This window comes from Cannabis sativa, chromosome 1 (genome assembly GCF_029168945.1).
Source record: "Cannabis sativa cultivar Pink pepper isolate KNU-18-1 chromosome 1, ASM2916894v1, whole genome shotgun sequence".
Lineage (NCBI taxonomy): Eukaryota > Viridiplantae > Streptophyta > Magnoliopsida > Rosales > Cannabaceae > Cannabis > Cannabis sativa.
In genome coordinates, this window is record NC_083601.1 from 7,146,626 (window position 1) to 7,167,226 (window position 20,601).

The 20,601-nt window shown below is 36.4% G+C and overlaps 1 protein-coding gene across 1 annotated transcript; it reads left to right on the forward strand.

The window, feature by feature from the left end:
* Nucleotides 1-1,939: 1,939 nt before the first annotated feature.
* LOC133034372 (uncharacterized) lies at nt 1,940-19,044 on the forward strand. The gene is made up of 3 exons (XM_061109457.1): nt 1,940-2,115; nt 2,224-2,322; nt 18,003-19,044. The coding sequence occupies exons 1-3, from the start codon at nt 1,940-1,942 to the stop codon at nt 19,042-19,044; spliced, it is 1,317 nt and encodes a 438-aa protein (XP_060965440.1).
* The last annotated feature ends 1,557 nt before the right edge of the window (nt 19,045-20,601 follow it).

The window sequence follows — 20,601 nt, forward strand, 5'->3', positions numbered from 1 at the left end:
TAATCAAAACCAATTACATGAGTCTTACAAGCAATATTATCTCAACTAGTGGGGGGACCATGAGTCTATATAACCGAGCTTCCAATAAGTAGATCAAGAATTTATTACTAAAATTCACTAACTTATTAATTCTTCGTTGAATCCACGCATAGAACTTAGAATTGCACTCTCAGTATATAGAATGCTCTATATGTTTCACCATATAGACACATCATTAGTTATCCATTGTTATAATCCTAATGTGATCAATTATCCTCTATATGAATGATCTACACAGTAAAGGGATTAAATTACCGTAACACCCTACTATGTATTTTATCCTTAAAACACTTGACCCCGTATAAATGATATTTCAGCTTATGTGAAATGAGATCTCCACCATTTATTTTCGTTTGGTCAAGCTCGAAGGTGATCATCCTTTGCTTACTATTCGCCAGATAGAAGCTATAGATTCCATGTTTATGCTAGCGCTCCCACTCAATTGCACTACCGTGTTCCCAAAAAGTACGTATCACCCTGACCTAAAAGTAGGCTTAACTAACAATTCAAGGAACACGAATAGCCTTTCAAGATTGAGCCTAATCATAACAGGATTAAGATCATTTGATCTAGGATCAACTAGGCGATATTGACTTGAATAGATTTTACGGTAAGTTTAATTAAATCTAAGTAAAAGTTCAATATCGGTCCCTTCCGATGCATACTCCATGCATCCAACCTGAGCTTTACTTTAACCAATGCTCTGGAAAGAACATAGCACTTCTCCAAATGCAAGTAAACTCTGTTGTAGATTATCATATCAGTAAAACCCTGTGTCTGATAAATCTAGGAAACTTTATTCACATAGTCATGTTTACTTTCCAATGTGTTGACGGCACAATAAACAGGATCAAGTATGTGAAAAGGGTTTCAGATGAATCTATACATTATGTACATATAATCATGAAATAAATCATGTGAACCATGCAACATTAAATGTTATTTCTGATCTATATTAATAAGTAAATCTGATTATATTGAAATGAGTTTTATTTAGGGCATAAAACCCAACAATAAGTGCGTAAGTGTGGTATTGGTGCTTAACTCCCTGAGGTTGTTGATAACAGGGGTACTAGTAATGGACCCTCCGCAATCATCCAGACCACAGGGCGAGCAAGTAGAGCCCGGGGTTACCCGAACCGATTCACCAGCACCGCCTCCACCTCCGCAAAATCCAGGGGATAATGCGGGGGCTGTTAATGCTAATCCTCATGCTGACTGGCAGCAGATGTTTCATGAAATGTGAAGTGTCATACTTCGTCAAGAAGAAGAGTTGCAACGTTTAAGGCAACAGGCTGCCCCCGTTAATCAAGAGTTACCACCAGCTCCTGTGCCAATGGTGGGTAACCAAGGGTATATTATGCCGCATCGAGACTCTGTGTTCGAGTAGTTTGTGAAGCTGCAACCTCCGGCTTTTCTAGGAGGTATAGATATTATTAAGGTCGATCAATGGATGAGCACTGTAATCCGCATCCTTGATAATATGGGGGTGACGGGAACTGAAAGGGTGAATTGTGCGGCCTTTATGTTTCAAGATCATGCCCGCGTCTGGTGGGATATAGTTAATCAGACTCGAGATGTCAGTGTGATGACATGGGAAGAGTTCAAGAAACTTTTTGAGGAAAAGTTCTATAATGTGGCTGTAAGGACTTCACACCAAGAAGATTTTGTGAAGTTGACTCAGGGAAAGATGTCAGTGGCCGAGTATACTCTGGAGTTTGATCGGTTGTCAAAATTTGCTGGTGACCTGGTGCCTACCGATTTCACCAGAAAATAGAAGTATGTTCGAGGACTGAATGCTACGATCAGGTGGGACTTAAAGATTACCACATCACATGACACTCTGGATAAGAGAGTGGTAGACTTGGCCTTAATTGCTGAGGAGGCCGAGTAGCAAGTAATGAAGGAGCAGGCTGCAAAGGATGCCGCCATGGCATCAAACCCTCCTACTTGTGGTAATGTTAGTAAGGGGACCGATAGTGGCAACCCTGAGCACAAACGGAAGGCTGAGGCTTCCGGAGCTTCAGGGGGGAATAGAAAGTTTCGGGGAAACATAGGTGGCCGTCAGGGTCGCGGGTCCTCATTCTGATAATATCCCGAGTGTTCTAAATGCAAGAAGCATCATCCTGTTGAGTGCCAAGCCAAGGCATGTTTCCAATGTGGCATGGTGGGCCACTTTATCAGAGATTGTCCCCAAGCAAAGAGAGAAGAGCCTAAGAAGAATGTTGCTCAGAACTCAGGGCGACTTTTTACTATAACTCAGGCAGACGCTGATGCTAGTCCGTCAGTTGTGACAGGTCAATTGTCTATGAATGGTTGTGCATATATTGTGTTATTTGATTCGGGAGTTACTCATTCATATGTATCGAGTAGAGTGATAGAAAGTTTACATAAGCCATGTGATATTTATGCTTCGGGGTTTGGAACCCTGTTACCCTCGAGAGACCTGATAGTGTCCACAAGGTCGATTCGGTCCTTATCTTTTTGGATTGACGGTTGTGAGTTGACCGCCAATCTAATTGAGTTGCAATTATCTGATTTTGACATAATCCTGGGAATGGATTTTTTGTCTAAGTATGGAGCGATGATTGATTGCAAACGGAAGATGGTGGTGTTTGAGCCCGACAGTGCTAACCCAGCGGTGTTCGTGGGTAAAGTTTAAGGGGCACGCATACAGAGAATATCACTATTGAAAGCTAAGGACTTGATGAGCAGAGGTTGTCTAGGGTTCATAGTCACTGCAGTGGACACCAGCCAACCTGTGACATCAGGGCCTGAGGATACGAGATTGGTATGCGAGTTCCTTGATGTCTTTCCAAAAGATTTGTCGGGATTGCCACCTGTCTGGGAAATTGAATTTGTTATTGAATTGGCTCCGGGAGTGGATCCAGTATCTAAGGCACCGTACCGAATGGCTCCAGCTGAGTTGAAGGAATTGAAGATACAATTGCAAGAGTTATTGAATCTGGAATTCATCAGACCGAGCTACTCACCTTGGGGTGCTCCGGTGTTGTTTGTAAAGAAGAAAGACGGAACCCTGCGAATGTGTATCGATTATCAGGAGTTGAACAAGCTTACTATTAAGAATAAGTATCCTTTGCCTCGAATTGATGATCTGTTTGATCAACTGAAGGGGAAGACGGTCTTTTCCAAGATCGATCTTCGCTCAGGCTATCATCAGCTGAGAGTTCGAGAGGAAGATATCCCGAAAACTGCGTTCCGTACTCGGTATGGACACTATGAATTCCTTGTAATGTCTTTTGGACTCACCAATGCCCCGGCAGCATTCCTGGATTTAATGAATCGGGTGTTCAAGGACTACCTGGATAGGTGTGTGATCGTGTTTATTGATGACATTTTGGTCTACTCCGAGTCTGAAGAAGAGCATGAGTTGCATCTCAGAGTGGTTTTGCAACGGTTACGGGATCATAAGCTCTATGCTAAATTCAAGAAGTGTGAGTTCTGGTTATCTCGTGTCTCATTCCTGGGGCACATAGTAGATAAAGATGGGATCATGGTGGATCCAGCCAAAATTGAAGCTGTTCGGGATTGGCCAACACCAAAATCAGCTACTGAAGTTAGAAGTTTTCTGGGTTTAGCTGGGTATTATCGTCGGGTCGTTGAGGGTTTCTCAAAGATTGCTGTACCCTTAACGGAGCTGACCCGAAAGAACCAGAAGTTTGTTTGGACTAATCGGTGTGAGAGCAGTTTCCTGGAGTTAAAGCAACGCTTGATTATCGCTCCTGTACTAACTCTTCCTTTAGATAAGGAAAAATTTGTGGTATATTGTGATGCCTCGAGACAGGGTCTCGGCTGTGTGCTTATGCAGGCTGGGAGGGTAATAGCTTATGCTTCTTGGCAGTTAAAGGAGTACGAGCAGAGATACCCTACTCACGATCTAGAACTCGCAGCAGTGGTATTTGTGCTAAAGATTTGGCGGCATTACCTTTATGGCGAGAAATGTGAGATTTACACTGATCATAAAAGTCTGAAATACTTCTTTACCCAAAAGGACTTGAATATGAGACAGAGACGTTGGCTAGAGTTGGTGAAGGATTATGACTGTGAGATCCTTTATCACCCTGGTAAAGCCAACGTAGTTGCTGATGCTTTGAGCAGGAAGGGTCAGAGTCAGTTGAGCAATGTGAAACAAATCTCCCAACAGCTAGCAAATGAGATGACCTGAGCTAAGATTGAGTTGGTTGTGGGGCAGTTAGCTAATATTACCCTGCAATCCACTCTTTTAGAGCGAATCAAAGAAGTACAAATGCAAGATCCAGAATTAGTGAAAACCCGAGCTAGGGTTTCGGCTGGGAAGGCTAGTGATTTCTCAGTGGATGAAACGGGAATGTTAAGATTTGGAAATCGTGTTTGTGTGCCCATGGATGAGAGTATCAAGAAAGAGATCATGGATGAGTCTCACACGACTCCTTATTCAGTTCATCCAGGGTCGACAAAAATGTATCAAGATCTGAAAGCCATGTTTTGGTGGCCAGGTATCAAGAACGACATCGCTGAATATGTTGCAAAGTCTCTTACGTGTCAGCAAGTGAAAGCTAAGCACCAGTGACCTGCAGGGTTGCTGCAGCCACTGAACATACCAGAGTGGAAATGGGAGGACATTGTTGGGTTTTATGCCCTAAATAAAACTCCATTTCAATGTGATCTATTTTATTCAACATCAATAAAGAAACAGAAGTATTTTTCATTCATTTGTGTATGTTTTGGTTCACTTTATCAATTGCTTGTCTATTTGATTTATAAATTCATCTGAAACCCTTTTCACATACTTGATCCTGTTTATTGTGTTGTCAACACTTTGGAAAGTAAACATGACTATGTGAATAAAGTTTCCTAGATTTATCAGACACATGGTTTTACTGATATGATAATCTACAACAAGTTGGATGCATGGAGTATGCATTGGAAGGGACCGATATTGAACTTTAACTTAGATTTATTAAACTTACCGTAAAATCTATTCAAGTCAATATCGCCTAGTTGATCCTAGATCAAATGATCTTTATCCTGTTATGATTAGGCTCAATCTCAGGAGGCTATTTGTGTTCTTTGATTTGTTAGTTAAGCCTACTTTTAGGTCAGGGTGATACATACATTTTGGGAACACGGTAGTGCAATTGAGTGGGAGCGCTAACATAAACATGGAATCTATAGCTTCTATCTGGCGAATAGTAAGCAAAGGATGATCTCCTTTGAGCTTGACCAAACGAAAATAAATGGTGGAGTACTCATTTTACATAAGCTGAAATATCATTTATACAGGGTCAAGTGTTTTAAGGATAAAATACATAGTAGGGTGTAACTGTAATCTAATCCCTTTACAGTGTAGATCATTCATATAGAGGATCATTGATCAAATTAGGATTATAACAATGGATAACTAATGATGTGTCTATATGGTGGAACATATAGAGCATTCTATATACTGAGAGTGCAATTCTAAGTTCTATGCGTAGATTCAACGAAGAATTAATAAGTTACTGAATTTAAGTAATAAATTCTTGATCTACTTATTGGAAGTTCGGTTATATAGACTCATGGTCCCCCCACTAGTTGAGATAATATTGCTTGTAAGACTCATGTAATTGGTTTTGATTAATCAATTATAATTCTCAAATTAGACTATGTCTAGTTGTGAATTTTTCACTAAGTAAGGGCGAAATTGTAAAGAAAGAGTTTTAGGGGCTTATTTGTTAATTATGATACTTCGTATGGTTCAATTAATAAATATGATAAATGACAATATTATTTAATAATTATTTATAGTTATTAAATAGTTAGAATTGGTATTTAAATGGTTGAATTAGAAAATTGGCGTTTTTGAGAAAATCAGATGCAAAAGTGATAAAACTGCAAAATTGCAAAAAGTGAGGCCCAAATTCATACTGCCTTGGCCGACCAATTTTATAGGATTTATCCTCTGATATTTTCATTATTTTAATGCCAAATAATTCAAACCTAACCCTAGTGGAATGCTATAAATAGATAGTGAATGCTTCAGGAAAATTACACACTTTTCATTCTGTAAAAACCTGAGCCTCTCTCTCTCTACCTTGGCCGACCACTCCCTCTCTCTCTTCTTCCTTAAGATTTCGAAACACTTAGTGATTAGATTAGTGCCCACACAAAGCAACACCTCAATCATAGTGAGGAAGATCGTGAAGAAAGACTTTCAGCAAGAAGGAGTTTCAGCACTAAAGAATCAGAGAAAGAGATCCAGGTTCAGATCTTGATAATACTCTGCGACAGAAAGGATACAAGGGTTAGAGATCTGAATGGAAGTAGTCATATTATTCTGCTGCACCCAATGTAAGGTTTCCTAAACTTTATATGTGTTTATTTCATCGTTTTAGGAAGTTCATATTTAGGGTGTTAATCAACATACTTGTGAGTAGATCTAAGATCCTGGTAAAATAATTTCCAACAACTGGTATCAGAGTCATGATAATTGATTTGCTTGCAAGAAATTTGGACTTTAAAACGATTGTTTGATGTTTTGGATGGTATCATGTTGTATTGAGTGTTATATGATGATTGATGTTTGTGAATTTTCGTGAAAAATAATTGAATCTCTGTTTCTGGAATTATTTTTATTGGATAGTATGGAAAAAATTAAGCAAGTTATTTTTTTACAGAACTCAATTTCGATTTAATTTGAATTAGTTATGATTTTTTGAAGTTTCGAAAAAATTTTGGGATTGTGCAACAGGGCTTACGCGCGCAGATTTCATGCAAATCCCCCTTGCGTCGAGGTTTCTCGGCCCAGCACCCCTATTGCGCGCGCGGGCGGGTATGCACAGCATACCGTCCGTACAGCTCGCAATTTTTTCGTTTTTCTTCGATTTTTCATGCTATTTCATGGATTTAAGTTTTGATTTTTTGTGTAGTTCTGTATTTATACATTTACTATTCCTAATTCAATTCTAATTATCATAATTAAATTAATTAATATTTTTTAAATTTAATTCATGATATTAGTGTAATTTGAATTTGAAAAATAGTAAATATCTATCTTTTTTGCTTAATTATCTATCTTATTTTTAAATTTGATTATATCTTATCTTATTTTTAAATTTAAGGTCAGATATTAAATTTTTTAAATTAAATTTTTTTAAAAATAATTTGACCTTATTTAAATTTAAAATAAGATAACTATAATCATGTAATTTTAAATAGATGTAAGATATTTTGCTAACTTTTAAATTTTGTTATTTTATTTATTTAAATTACATTTAAAATATGAAAAAGATATTTATTTATATTTTTTAATTTTTTATTTAATTTTTATTTATAAAATAACATTAAATTTTTAAAAGTAGTTAGCAAATTTTGAAATGTTATTTAGGTTGGTTGAAACCTAATTTTTCAAAATTGTAGGTTTAATTTTAATTTTTTTTTTTTTATATTTCGAAAATTTTTAAATTTTATTTTATTTTATTATTTTCAAAAATAAATTTTTTTAATTAATTTTTTGAAATTATTTATTTAAAATTAAATAAATCCTACATCCAACTATCCAGCTAACCTTGTTGCAGGAGTATGTGTTTTAGCTTGTTTGTAAATTTTTAAAACCTATTATTGCTTGATTGCAAATAGCCATGGTTAACTTGTTGACAGATCCAATGATCTGATTTTAACTCATGGCTCCCTTGGTCAAGTAAATAATTTGTAATAGGTATATTTACAATCTTCTTTCATCTGTGTATGACCTAGCAACATGATAGGATCCATCCAAATTGTGTGCCTGTGTGAGCCTATGTGCTTAATTTCATTATAGATGCATATAGGTTGTTGTTGCTAAATAAAATATCATAGTTCTTGATAGATTTTATTTAGGCCCTTTTAGTTTTTGGGCCTATTCAATTAATAACAGTTGTTCATTTTAAGGTTAAATTCCTCTCTTTTGGGTCTTGTGTGAGAGTTGGGAGCCATAGAAGTGGGTACGACATACTGAACCCAGCACCCCCTCACATGAACCACCCCAATTGTGAAGGCCCATTTGCCTGATTTGAATAGCTGTACTAGGTTAATTAAATTAGTTTAACCTAATAAAATTGATTAGCAACATAATTAATTTTATTTATTTTGAAATTAATTTAAGAAAACCATAGTTTAAAGAATTTTATATTCTAAGCTAAACTATATGTATTTTCTTGTATTTAATTAAATATAGAATTATAACCATCTAGATTCTTTCTGAAGCTTAATTTAAATTTTTCATTAAATATTCCTATTTAAGTTAATATTTAGTTATCTATAACTAACCAGCTTAAATCTGAATATCTTTTGGATTTAAAATTTCAAATTAAGTTGAGGAATTTTAGGTATTGGTTATTAAGATTCTTTAGATATTTTTTAAGTTGATATTTTTTCAAATATTAACTTAAAATGGAATATTTTCAAATTAAATGGTTACAACTTAATTTTAATTTAATTAAGTATAATTTGAAAAATATTTAAGTTGATTTTTTTTTTCTTCTAAAACAACTTAAACAAGATATTTTCAAATTTGTTCAATATTTATTCGAATTTATTTTTCGAATTTAAATAATAATTGAAAATTCATTAAAGTTGATTTTTTTATTTAAACTAACTTTAATTTGTAATTTTTCATTATTATAATATGGAATAAATAATTATACAAAATACATATTTTAAAATAATGAGCTTTTAATCAAGAGACATTCGATCTCCATTGTTGGTTTTACATCGCGTTTGTTTTAGTGAGTAATCCTCCCTAATGGAGGAACGTTCATTAGCAATTTCGCACCGTTTAATCTCGAAAGATAAGTAGTTTGTAAGTGTTTTATATGGTATGGATCACCCTAATGGTGGCGACCATATTTGACTTGCAAATTATGAAACAATGGTGGAAGCTCATAAGATAGAATTGCCTTGACTCTCGCCTAAACGGGACAACGCTGAATTCCAATCTTGATCGAATAAAGGTTGCTAGAATGATTATCATTTTAGATGAGTTGACAACTCTATTCAATGGATGATGCTTTGACTCTCGCCTAAACGGGACACTGTATCAGTTTGTTGAAAAACCTTGGAAAATAAACTATGTTAGATTTAGTATTTTTATAACATATGTGATTATTTGTTATTTTCTGAACATGTGTATGAATTTATGAACCAAAACCTTACTTCTGTTTTATTGATGTGTTGTAGTGCCATTATGAATAACCCTCACCCCGATCCTCTCCTAGTTAATATCTTAGCAAAAGAACTCTATAGTGTGAAAATGCATCCTGGTAGTTGCATAAACTCGCACCTGTTGATGATGAATCTGAAGTTCCAAAAGGCAAATCTACTAGGAATTGATTTATCAAGAGAACAATGGGTCCAACTCATTCTTAATAGTCTTCCTCCGGAGTATAATGAATTTGTTATTTCTTACATGATCAACAATTTCAACTCCTCCGACATGGACAAGCTCGAAGCAGAATTACGAGCCCATGAACGGAATCTGATTGCAATGGGTCCCCCTGGGTTTGCAATTCATAATCAGAGGAAAAGGATTAAGCATGAAGGCTCTAGCAAAGCTGCTTCTTCAAGTACAATTATCAGACATAATCTTCTATGTTCGAATTGTAATGAAAAGGGACATCAAGAAGAACGATGTCCCAGGCTTCTAAACAATTCAAACGAAGGTAATGCTTTTGTCTTTGAATCATGTGTTTTAGAGAACGACAAATCCGTTTGGATTGTTGATTCTGGGTCTACTAACCATGTATGTTCTTCACTGCAGCTGCTTGAAACTTGGGAAAATCTGCTTCCAGGAGAGTTAAAGCTTAAAGTTGGCAATGGCGAGTTAGTGTCGGTCAAAGCTAGAGGAAAAGCCCGCATCAAGTTTCAACAAAGATTTTTAATTTTAGAAAATGTTTTATTTATTCCAAACTTTAGTAGAAACTTGATTAGTGTCTCATGTTTGCAAACACAATCTTATATATTGAATTTTTTGAGTACAAATTGTTCAATTTCTCGTAATGGATTTCAAATATATGTTGCTACCATGGAACAAGGGCTTTATGTTTTAAGACCGAATACACAAATCTCACTAAACAGTGAACTTTTCAATGGAGCTAAACCTAGAAACCTCAAAAGAAAAGAGATTGATAATGATGATCAAACTTATCTATGGCATTTACGTTTAGGTCATATAGGCTTTGATAGACTCAATAGGCTAACCAAAGGCGGTCCATTGAAAAATGTCATCTTAGGTGAACTGCCAGTATGCGAGTCCTGCCTAGAAGGAAAAATGACTAAACGTTCTTTCTCTGCAAAGGGAGAACGTGCCAAAATCCCCCTAGGGTTAGTGCATTCCGATGTCTGCGGACCTTTGAATGTAAAAGCTCGAGGTGGTTATGAGTATTTTGTCACTTTCATTGACGACTACTCTAGATATAGTTTTCTTTACCTAATGCAAAAGAAATCTGAAACGTTTGAAAAGTTTCAGGAGTTTCATGCTTTGGCTCAAAACCAATTAGGTAAATCATAAAAGATCTTGCGAACTGATAGGGGTGGAGAATATATGGATATGCAGTTCAAAGATCATTTAATTGATCTTGGAATTGAATCCCAATACACTGCCCCAGGCACTCCACAACAAAATGGAGTTGCAGAAAGAAGAAATCGCACTCTTTTGGAAATGGTTAGGTCTATGCTGAGTTATTCAACTCTGTCTACGTCCTTCTGGGGATATGCTATACAGATGGCAAATGACATTTTGAATGTTGTTCCATCTAAAGCAGTCCCCAAGACACCCGTCGAACTTTAGAATGGTCGTACACCTAGTTTACGCCACTACAGAATTTGGGGGTGCCCTGCTCATGTCTTAAGAAAGAAAGAAGGCAAACTTGAATCACGTACCGAAGTATGCATGTTTGTCGGAAATTCTAAAGAAACTAGGGGTGGACTATTTTATAGTCACAAGGATAACAAAGTGTTTGTTTCTACAAATGCTACTTTTCTTGAAGAGAACTATATTAAAGACAACAAACAGAAAAGTAAAGTTGTTCTAGAGGAATCGCTTTCAGATATAAGTCTTTCCAATGTTCAGTCCTCCTCCACTCGTGAAGAGGACAATCCCACTCCCTCAGTCGAACCAACTGAGAAATCTACTACTAAAGTTTCTGTTCAGAAGATCACCGCTCCTCGTTGTAGTGGGAGGGTTTCAACAAATCCAGCTCGTTATGGCTTGAATGGTGAAATCAATATGGTCGTTGGTGACGGTATTGAAGACGATCCATTAACCTATAATTAGGCAATGGCTAGTCCGCAACGGAAACGATGGTCGGCCGGCATGGATTTAGAAATGGATTCCATGAAAAAGAACCAAGTCTGGGAATATGTAGACGCACCTGACGACTATCATCCGATAGGATGCAAGTGGGTTTACAAGAAGAAAAGAGGAGCTGGAGGCGAAGTCGAAACTTTTCAAGCTAGACTTGTAGCCAAGGGTTATACCCAAAGAGAAGGCGTGGACTATGAGGAAACTTTTAGTCCTGTTGCCATGCTCAAATCCATCCGAATTCTTCTCTCCATAGCTGCTGCTTTCGATTATGAAATCTGGCAAATGGATGTCAAGACTGCCTTCCTTAATGGGGTACTTGAAGAAACCATCTATATGGAGCAACCAGAAGGCTATGTTCTTCCAGGGTAAGAAAAGAAAGTTTGCAAATTAAATAGGTCTATTTATGGACTTAAGCAAGCTTCTCGCTCATGGAACAAAAGGTTTGATGAAATCATCAAGACCTACGGCTTTCTTCAGAATGAAGATGAACCTTATGTTTACCAACTCAAGGAAGACCAAGTAGTAGTATTCCTGGTCCTTTATGTTAATGACATTTTGATTATTGGAAACAATATCAAGAAAATGACTCAAATCAAGGAATGACTCAACACTCAATTCGATATGAAAGATTTGGGTGAAGCAGCCTATGTTCTTGGTATTCAGATTATCAGAAACCGGAAGAACAAATCTCTTGCTCTCTCTCAAACAACTTACATTGACAAAGTTTTAGAGAAATTCTCCATGAACAACACCAATGGGGCAAACATGCCTTCTAGATATGGTATTCGTCTATCTAAGGAACAGTCTCCGACTGATCCTCAAGAGATAGAGGACATGGTGAAAATTCCCTATGCTTCTGCAGTTGGAAGTCTAATGTATGCAATGTTATGCACTAGACCTGACATCTGCTATGCAGTGGGAATCGTGAGCAGGTATCAGTCTAATCCAGGACAAGAACATTGGAACGCAGTTAAGAATATTCTGAAATACTTAAAGAGTACAAGGAATCTTGTGTTAGTCTACAAGGGTGGTGCTTTAAAGCCCATAGGCTACACTGATTCAGATTTCCAGGCAAGTCTTGAAGACAGGAAATCTACATCTGGAATGGTGTTTACTCTTGGGGGTGGAGCAGTGGTTTGGAGAAGTGCAAAACAAACCGCGATATCGGACTCGACTATAGAAGCTGAATACATAGCTGCAGCCGAAGCTGCTAAATAACTTGTCTAGCTAAGAAAGTTCTTCACCAGCATCGGTGTCGTCCCTGGAATGGAAAAGCCTCTGGTCCTACTTTGTGATAATAATGGAGCGATAGCTAATAGTAAGGAACCTCGAAGCCACAAGAGAAGCAAACACCTTGAAAGGAAGTATCACATTATCAGAGAATACGTGGCAAGAGGGGATGTACTAGTTGAGAAAGTGGACACAGAGGACAACCTAGCTGATCCATTCACAAAAGTCTTGGCCGTGACTGCATTTGAAAAGCACCGTCAGAATTTAGGATTAATTGATATGTACTGATTACTTTTATATTAGTGCAAGTGGGAGTTTGTTGGGTTTTATGCCCTAAATAAAACTCCATTTCAATGTAATCTATTTTATTCAACATCAATAAAGAAACAGAAGTATTTTTCATTCATTTGTGTATGTTTTGGTTCACTTTATCAATTGCTTGTCTATTTGATTTATAAATTCATCTGAAACCCTTTTCACATACTTGATCCTGTTTATTGTGTTGTCAACACTTTAGAAAGTAAACATGACTATGTGAATAAAGTTTCCTAGATTTATCAGACACAGGGTTTTACTGATATGATAATCTACAACAAGAGTTTACTTGCATTTGGAGAAATGCTATGTTCTTTCCAGAACATTGGTTAAAGTAAAGCTCAGGTTGGATGCATAGAGTATGCATCGGAAGGGACCGATATTGAACTTTGACTTAGATTTATTAAACTTACCGTAAAATCTATTCAAGTCAATATCGCCTAGTTGATCCTAGATCAAATGATCTTTATCCTGTTATGATTAGGCTCAATCTCAGGAGGCTATTCGTGTTCTTTGATTTGTTAGTTAAGCCTACTTTTAGGTCAGGGTGATACGTACATTTTGGGAACACGGTAGTGCAATTGAGTGGGAGCGCTAACATAAACATGGAATCTATAGCTTCTATCTGGCGAATAGTAAGCAAAGGATGATCTCCTTCGAGCTTGACCAAACAAAAACAAATGGTGGAGTACTCATTTCACATAAGCTGAAATATCATTTATACGGGGTCAAGTGTTTTAAGGATAAAATACATAGTAGGGTGTAACGGTAATCTAATCCCTTTACAGTGTAGATCATTCATATAGAGGATCATTGATCAAATTAGGATTATAACTATGGATAACTAATGATGTATCTACATGGTGGAACATATAGAGCATTCTATATACTGAGAGTGCAATTCTAAGTTCTATGCATGGATTCAACGAAGAATTAATAAGTTAGTGAATTTAAGTAATAAATTCTTGATCTACTTTTTGGAAGCTCGGTTATATAGACCCATGGTCCCCCCACTAGTTGAGATAATATTACTTGTAAGACTCATGTAATTGGTTTTGATTAATCAATTATAATTCTCATATTAGACTATGTCTATTTGTGAATTTTTCACTAAGTTAGGGCGAAATTGTAAAGAAAGAGTTTTAGGGGCATATTTGTTAATTATGATACTTTGTATGGTTCAATTAATAAATATGATAAATGACAATATTATTTGATAATTATTTATAGTTATTAAATAGTTAGAATTCCCATTTAAATGGTTGAATTAGAAAATTGGCGTTTTTGAGAAAATCAGATGCAAAAGTGATAAAACTGCAAAATTGCAAAAAGTGAGGCCCAAATCCATACTGCCATGGCCGGTCACTTTTATAGGATTTATCCTCTGATATTTTCATTATTTTAATGCCAAATAATTCAAACCTAACCCTAGTGGAATGCTATAAATAGATAGTGAAGGCTTCAGGAAAATTACACACTTTTCATTCAGAAAAACCTGAGCCTCTCTCTCTCTACCTTGGCCGACCACTCCCTCTCTCTCTTCTTCCTTAAGATTTCGAAACACTTAGGGATTAGAGTAGTGCCCACACATAGCAAGTGATACCTCAATCATAGTGAGGAAGATGGTGAAGAATGACTTTCAGCAAGAAGGAGGTTCAGCACTAAAGAATCAGAGAAAGAGATCCAGGTTCAGATCTTGATAATACTCTGCGACAGAAAGGATACAAGGGTTAGAGATCTGAACGGAAGGAGTCATATTATTCTGTTGCACCCAATGTAAGGTTTCCTAAACTTTATATGTGTTTATTTTATCGTTTTATAAAGTTCATATTTAGGGAGTTAATCAACATACTTGTGAGTAGATCTAAGATCCTAGTAAAATAATTTCCAACAGACATTGCTATGGACTTTGTGGTAGGTATGCCTAGAACCACGGGACAGCTTGACTCTGTGTGGGTCATAGTGGACAGGTTTACAAAGTCAGTGCACTTCTTACCTATTCGAACGAATTTCTCCATTGATCAGTATGCTGAGTTATATGTCAAAGAAACTGTTCGTCTTCATGGTGTCCCAAAGTCCATTGTGTCGGATAGAGATCCGAAGTTTACATCGAGATTCTGGGAGAGTCTGCATCGAGCTATGGGTACTCAGTTAAAGTTCAGCACAGCTTTTCATCCTCAAACGGATGGACAATCCGAGAGGACGATACAGATTCTAGAAGACATGCTACGGGCATGTGTGCTTGACTTTGAAGGATCATGGGTAAAGTACCTTCCCTTGATCGAGTTCTCTTATAATAATAGCTATCAGGCAACAATCGAGATGGCCCCATATGAGCTTTTATATGGAAGAAAATGTAGATCACCTATTCATTAGGATGAAGTGGGTGAAAGAAAGTTTTTGGGTCCCGAAGCTGTTCAGAAAATAAGTGAGGCAGTTGATAAGATTAGAGCGTGAATGCTCGCAGCTCAGAGTAGACAGAAGAGTTATGCTGATCCAAAGCATCGAGAAATTTATTTCCAGGTCGGAGACATGGTATTTCTCCGAATATCTCCGATGAAAGGCATTAAACGCTTTGGGAAGAAAGGAAAGCTTAGCCCGAGGTTCATTGGACCTTTTGAAATCTTTGAAAGGATAGGGCAAGTAGCGTACAGGTTGGCTATGCCCCCAGCGCTGGCAGCTGTACATAATGTGTTCTGAGTTATGAAGCATTGGAACTTCAGCCGGACTTGTCATACGAGGAACAACCAGTACAGATACTTGATAGAAGAGAAAAAGTCTTGAGAAGCAAGACAGTGGAACTGGTGAAAGTACTGTGGAGGAACAGTAAATTAGAAGAGGCAACCTGGGAACTCGAGACGGATATGCAGCAGAAATATCCGGAGTTGTTCAGGTAAATTTTGGGACGAAATTTCTATAAGGAGGGGTAATTGTAATAGCCGGAATTAAGAAATGGATAAGCAAAACCCTAACTAGATAATTATGAATAATTCAGGAATTATATTATTATATAGTTCAATATATGTGAAATTATATGAATTTTAATATGTTAAGACCCCGTTTGTAAGCTAGGGGCATTTTGGTAATTATGACCCGAGAAGGGTAAAATGATGGAATTAATTTAATTACGTGCTCAATAGAACTATATTATTATATAGTGTGCCTATGTTGTCTTTTCAGGTGTGTTTTGACAGGTTGGCGCGGTATAGTCACAATCGGGAATTTCGGGCCGAACCGAGTTCGGGCCCAAAATTAAAATTGGATTGATTTAATTGGTATTTTATTTGATGAGTGATAATCTGAAATTAATTGTGAATTATTTATGCATGAAATGGCTAAATTACCCTTGTGAGGGTGTATGTGTGTATTTAAGCCCTAGGGGGAAAAATGGTCATTTGACCATATTTGGTTTACATTGAATTAAATAGATTTTTGAGGGAAATAGATGGATTTTTCTGGTTGTTTCACTCTCTCACCCGAACCCTCTCCCTCTCCCTCTCTTACCCTCTTGTTTTTCAAAGCTTGATTTATGAGGAATTTGGTTTGATTGGAAGCTAATTTTGGGAGAAAATCTTTGTTCTTGCTTTGTTGTGATTTTGAGGTAATTTTCTATGATCTTGACCTTACTTTTAGTTGCTAAATTATAGGTTTGAAAGTATGAATTTGATGATAATGATGATAGGTTGCATGTTCTTGGTTTTTGTTATGGGATTTTGATGCATGGGATATGTGTTTTTGATCCATCGATATATGCTAGCAGCTCTATTTCATGATTTTGAGATATATGCATGTTTGGGTTGATTTGGGGGTAAGTTTGGCTTATTTTTAAACCCAGTGGTCGTGACCATGATAATGGCAGATTGTTAATTTTTTTTAAGTTTTTGTTTTTGCCATAACTTTTGACTCAGGACTCCGTTATAGACGTTATTTATACCATTGGAAAGCTCTTTTCGAGCTCTATGTGATTATCTGTGATTTGGATGCCAATTTTATATTTTTGTGGAAGTAGATTTAGGGATTAACCCTATTTGTCTAAATCCCGATATTGTGACTAGGATTACCGGCACTTGGTCGGGAGCACCCGGGGATTTGGAATCTTTACTATTGTAGGACAACAGGTAAGACAGTGAGTAGCACGTAGAGTATGCGCAGTGGCGCTTATGTTGAGAATGATATGCATGAATGTTTAGTAACCGGGATTAGGGTTATTACCCTAATAGGAACTGTCTAATAGCCTAGGGTTATTACCCTAGTGATATATGTGTATAAATGTCATGCCATGTTAATTGAAATGAGATTTAGGGATTATGCGCTCAAGGCATAATTAGGTTGGACTCTGTACTCATAACCGAGATGAACCACTTCTAAGGCCTTAATGTATTTAGACGTGTGAGAGCAGCACGTGGGTCTACGTCATGTAGATTTAAATAGATGTGTGAGCGCAACACATAGGTCTACGCCACGTAGACATAAATGGGCATGTTGGTATAATAATTAGGTCTGTGTCATGCAGACGTATGTGAATGGTAAATCTATCAAATAGTATGATGACATATTATTATTGTTATGGTTTATACTGTCTTGCTGGGCTTGGCTCACGGGTGCTCTACTGTGCAGGAAAGGGTAAGGCATTAGCTGATCGGCCATGAGTTTCTGGAGCAGGTCGAAGCATGTACATGTTCATGCCATTTTAGACCAAGCGAGTTATGGGTCTATCAGTGTTGAACTTCTGAATTCCGTTTTGCGGCATAGGTCGGCTAGAAAGAAAAGACCTGTAATAAGTTTGTAAATATTTTTGGGATCCTAACTATTTTAAAAGTTTAAATATATTACAAGTTTATTTCATTCTGTTTATCGTAAAAGTTTAAATTATGTGCTATTTTGATTAGTAATCCCAGTTTAGGGGATTAGGGTTTCATTGAGAGTTTTTGGGTAGCGTGCCTAACAGTTTAGGGCGTTACAGTTCACTTACATGAGAAAAGTAATTGGTATAGATGCAGCTTGGATCAAGACTAAGCATAAAGGTGTGTTATTAGTAGCAACTACACAAGATAGTGAATACCATAGTTACCCCCATTGCATGGGGTTTGGTTGACAGTGAGAATAACACTTCATGGACATGGTTCTTAGAGAAGTTGAAGGACTTGATACCTGATAGCTCAGACTTATGTTTTGTTTGTGATAGACATCAAAGTATTGAACATGCAGTTCGTCGTGTTTATGTTATGGCTTCTCATGGGGCATGTTATTGGCATGCAAAGCAAAATATAAAACACCGTTTCAAAAGTGTTGTTGGGACTAAATTGTATAAGAAAGCTGCAATAGTGTACCGTATCAAAGAGTTTAACAAACACTTCGATCAACTTCGCAAAACATATCCACGTGTCGCTAAGTATCTTGAGAATGATGTCAAGTTCAGAAAGTGGTCTAGAGCACATTTTGTTGGTAACCAATATGAAGTCATGACCACTAACATAGTTGAGTCAGTGAACAATATGATGCGAAAGGCCAAAGAGTATCTAATTATTGCTATGATTGATTTTATCATTAGCACGATGGGACAATGGTTTTTTGAACGTCGGCGGGAAGCATGTGTAGTTACGACTCCATTAACACCAAAGAGGGAAGAAATATTACGCAAGAGATGGGATGAAGCCGGTTCATTGATAACTCTCCAGTTAAATGAGAATGAGTACAATTTGATGTGTGGAGAACTCGATGCAATAGTAAATTTAAGGTCAAAGAGTTGCACGTGCAAAGTTTTTGATATTGCGAAACTTCCATGTATCCATGCAACAGCATCAGCAGGAAAGGCACAACCTCAAAATACTGGGGAACTCATATATTCTATGTGTTCACAGTACTACACATCAGAATATTGGTTGTTAGCATATGCTGAAACTATTTATCCTGTACCTCCAAACTCACAATGGACTGACATTCCTGAAGATATTCTTGCAGTACAAGTGATAGCACCTCCTGAAAACAAGACTATAGGAAGACCAAGAACCAATCGCATAGCTTCCAAAGGTGAATTTCTTAAGAAACAATATAATTGTGGAGCATGTGGACAGTCAGGACATAATTCACAAACATGTCCACAAGTGCCATCAGATGGTAGAAGCACAACTCATGTGTGATTTATTATTATTTAGTTCTCCAAATTATATATTTAATGTTTCTTGTGTTTGATATATGCAAACTTTTATTTATATCTATTTGTAAAATTTATGCTAATTAAAGTACTTATTATGGATCTTGTGCGACTCTGTGCGACCAAGTATATTTCAAAGTATATCCTAATATGTGTTTATGCGACCCTGTGTGACTATGTGCGACCATAGTATATTTAAAACTGTATTCTAATATTGGTCTGTGCGACCCTGTGCGACCATAGTATATTTAAAACTTTATTCTGACATTGGTCTATGCGACCATGTGCGACTATATGCGACCATAGTATATTTCAAAATATATCCTAATATTGGTCTATGAGACCCTGTGCGACCATGTGCGACTATGTGCGGCCATAGTATATTTCAAAATATATCCTAATATTGGTCTATGCGACCTTGTGCGACTATGTATGACCATAGCATATTTCCTAATATTGGTCTATCCGACCTTGTGCGACCATGTGCGACTATGTACGACCATAGTATATTTCCTAATATTGGTCTATGCGACCTTGTGCCACCATGTGCGACTATGTACGACCATAGTATATTTCCTAATATTGGTCTATGCAACCTTGTGCGACCATGTGCGACTATGTACGACCATAGTATATTTCAAAATATATCTTAATGTTGGTCTATGCGACTATGTGCGACCATAGTATATTTCAATATAATCATTTAATACATTATATATGACAATAAATTATTTAACTATATTTTCTAAGTTATTTCATTAAATATGTATGTGTATAATCATTTAGTATAATTTATAAATTATAATTAAAATATATTATATAATTGTATAAGTCTATGTGATTATTTAACTACATTATATATATGAGATTCAATATATAAAATTAATTATTTTATAAAATATGTATGTATAACCATCTATAGATTATAACTAAAGTATATTTTATAATTGTGTAGGGATTTCACCATTAAAGTACTTTGTATAAGTCTTGGTGACTATGTAGTTACATATTTTAAATAACTCAATCATTGAATTACATGGTATAAGTTAATTTTTAACTATTTAAAGAATTAGAGTACACAATATACAAGTATAAATTTAGGGTTGTTCATGGTCTTTAAGAGCAAAGTTATGTTTTTATCGAAGAACATAAAAGACCATGATGGTTGCATAGTGTAAATTCAAGGTCGTTTATGGTCGTTCAGAGCAAATTCAAGTTCTTTAAAGTTTGTTGAAGAACATAAAAGACCATGACGGTCACATAGTGCAGATTCAAGGTCGTTTATGGTCATTCAGAGCAAATTCAAGTTCTTTAAAGTTTGTTGAAGAACATAAAAGACCATAATGGTCGCATAGTGTAAATTCAAGGTCGTTTATGGTCGTTTAGAGTAAATTCAAGTTAAGTTTGTTGAAGAACATAAAAGACCATGATGGTCGCATAGTATAAATTCAAGGTCGTTTGTGGTCGTTTAGAGTAAATTCAAGTGTATCCACAAAATTACAAAACTTAGAATTATGAACAAGGACATAGTTAATTAAGGATC

Coding starts and splice junctions, on each gene's coding strand:
- LOC133034372 (XM_061109457.1), top strand. CDS start 1,940: ATGAAGGAGCAGGCTGCAAAGGATGCCGCCATGGCATCAAACCCTCCT. Junction 2,116..2,223: donor GGTGGCCGTCAGGGTCGCGG/GTCCTCATTCTG, acceptor CCACTTTATCAG/AGATTGTCCCCAAGCAAAGA. Junction 2,323..18,002: donor GCAGACGCTGATGCTAGTCC/GTCAGTTGTGAC, acceptor TTTGGTTGACAG/TGAGAATAACACTTCATGGA.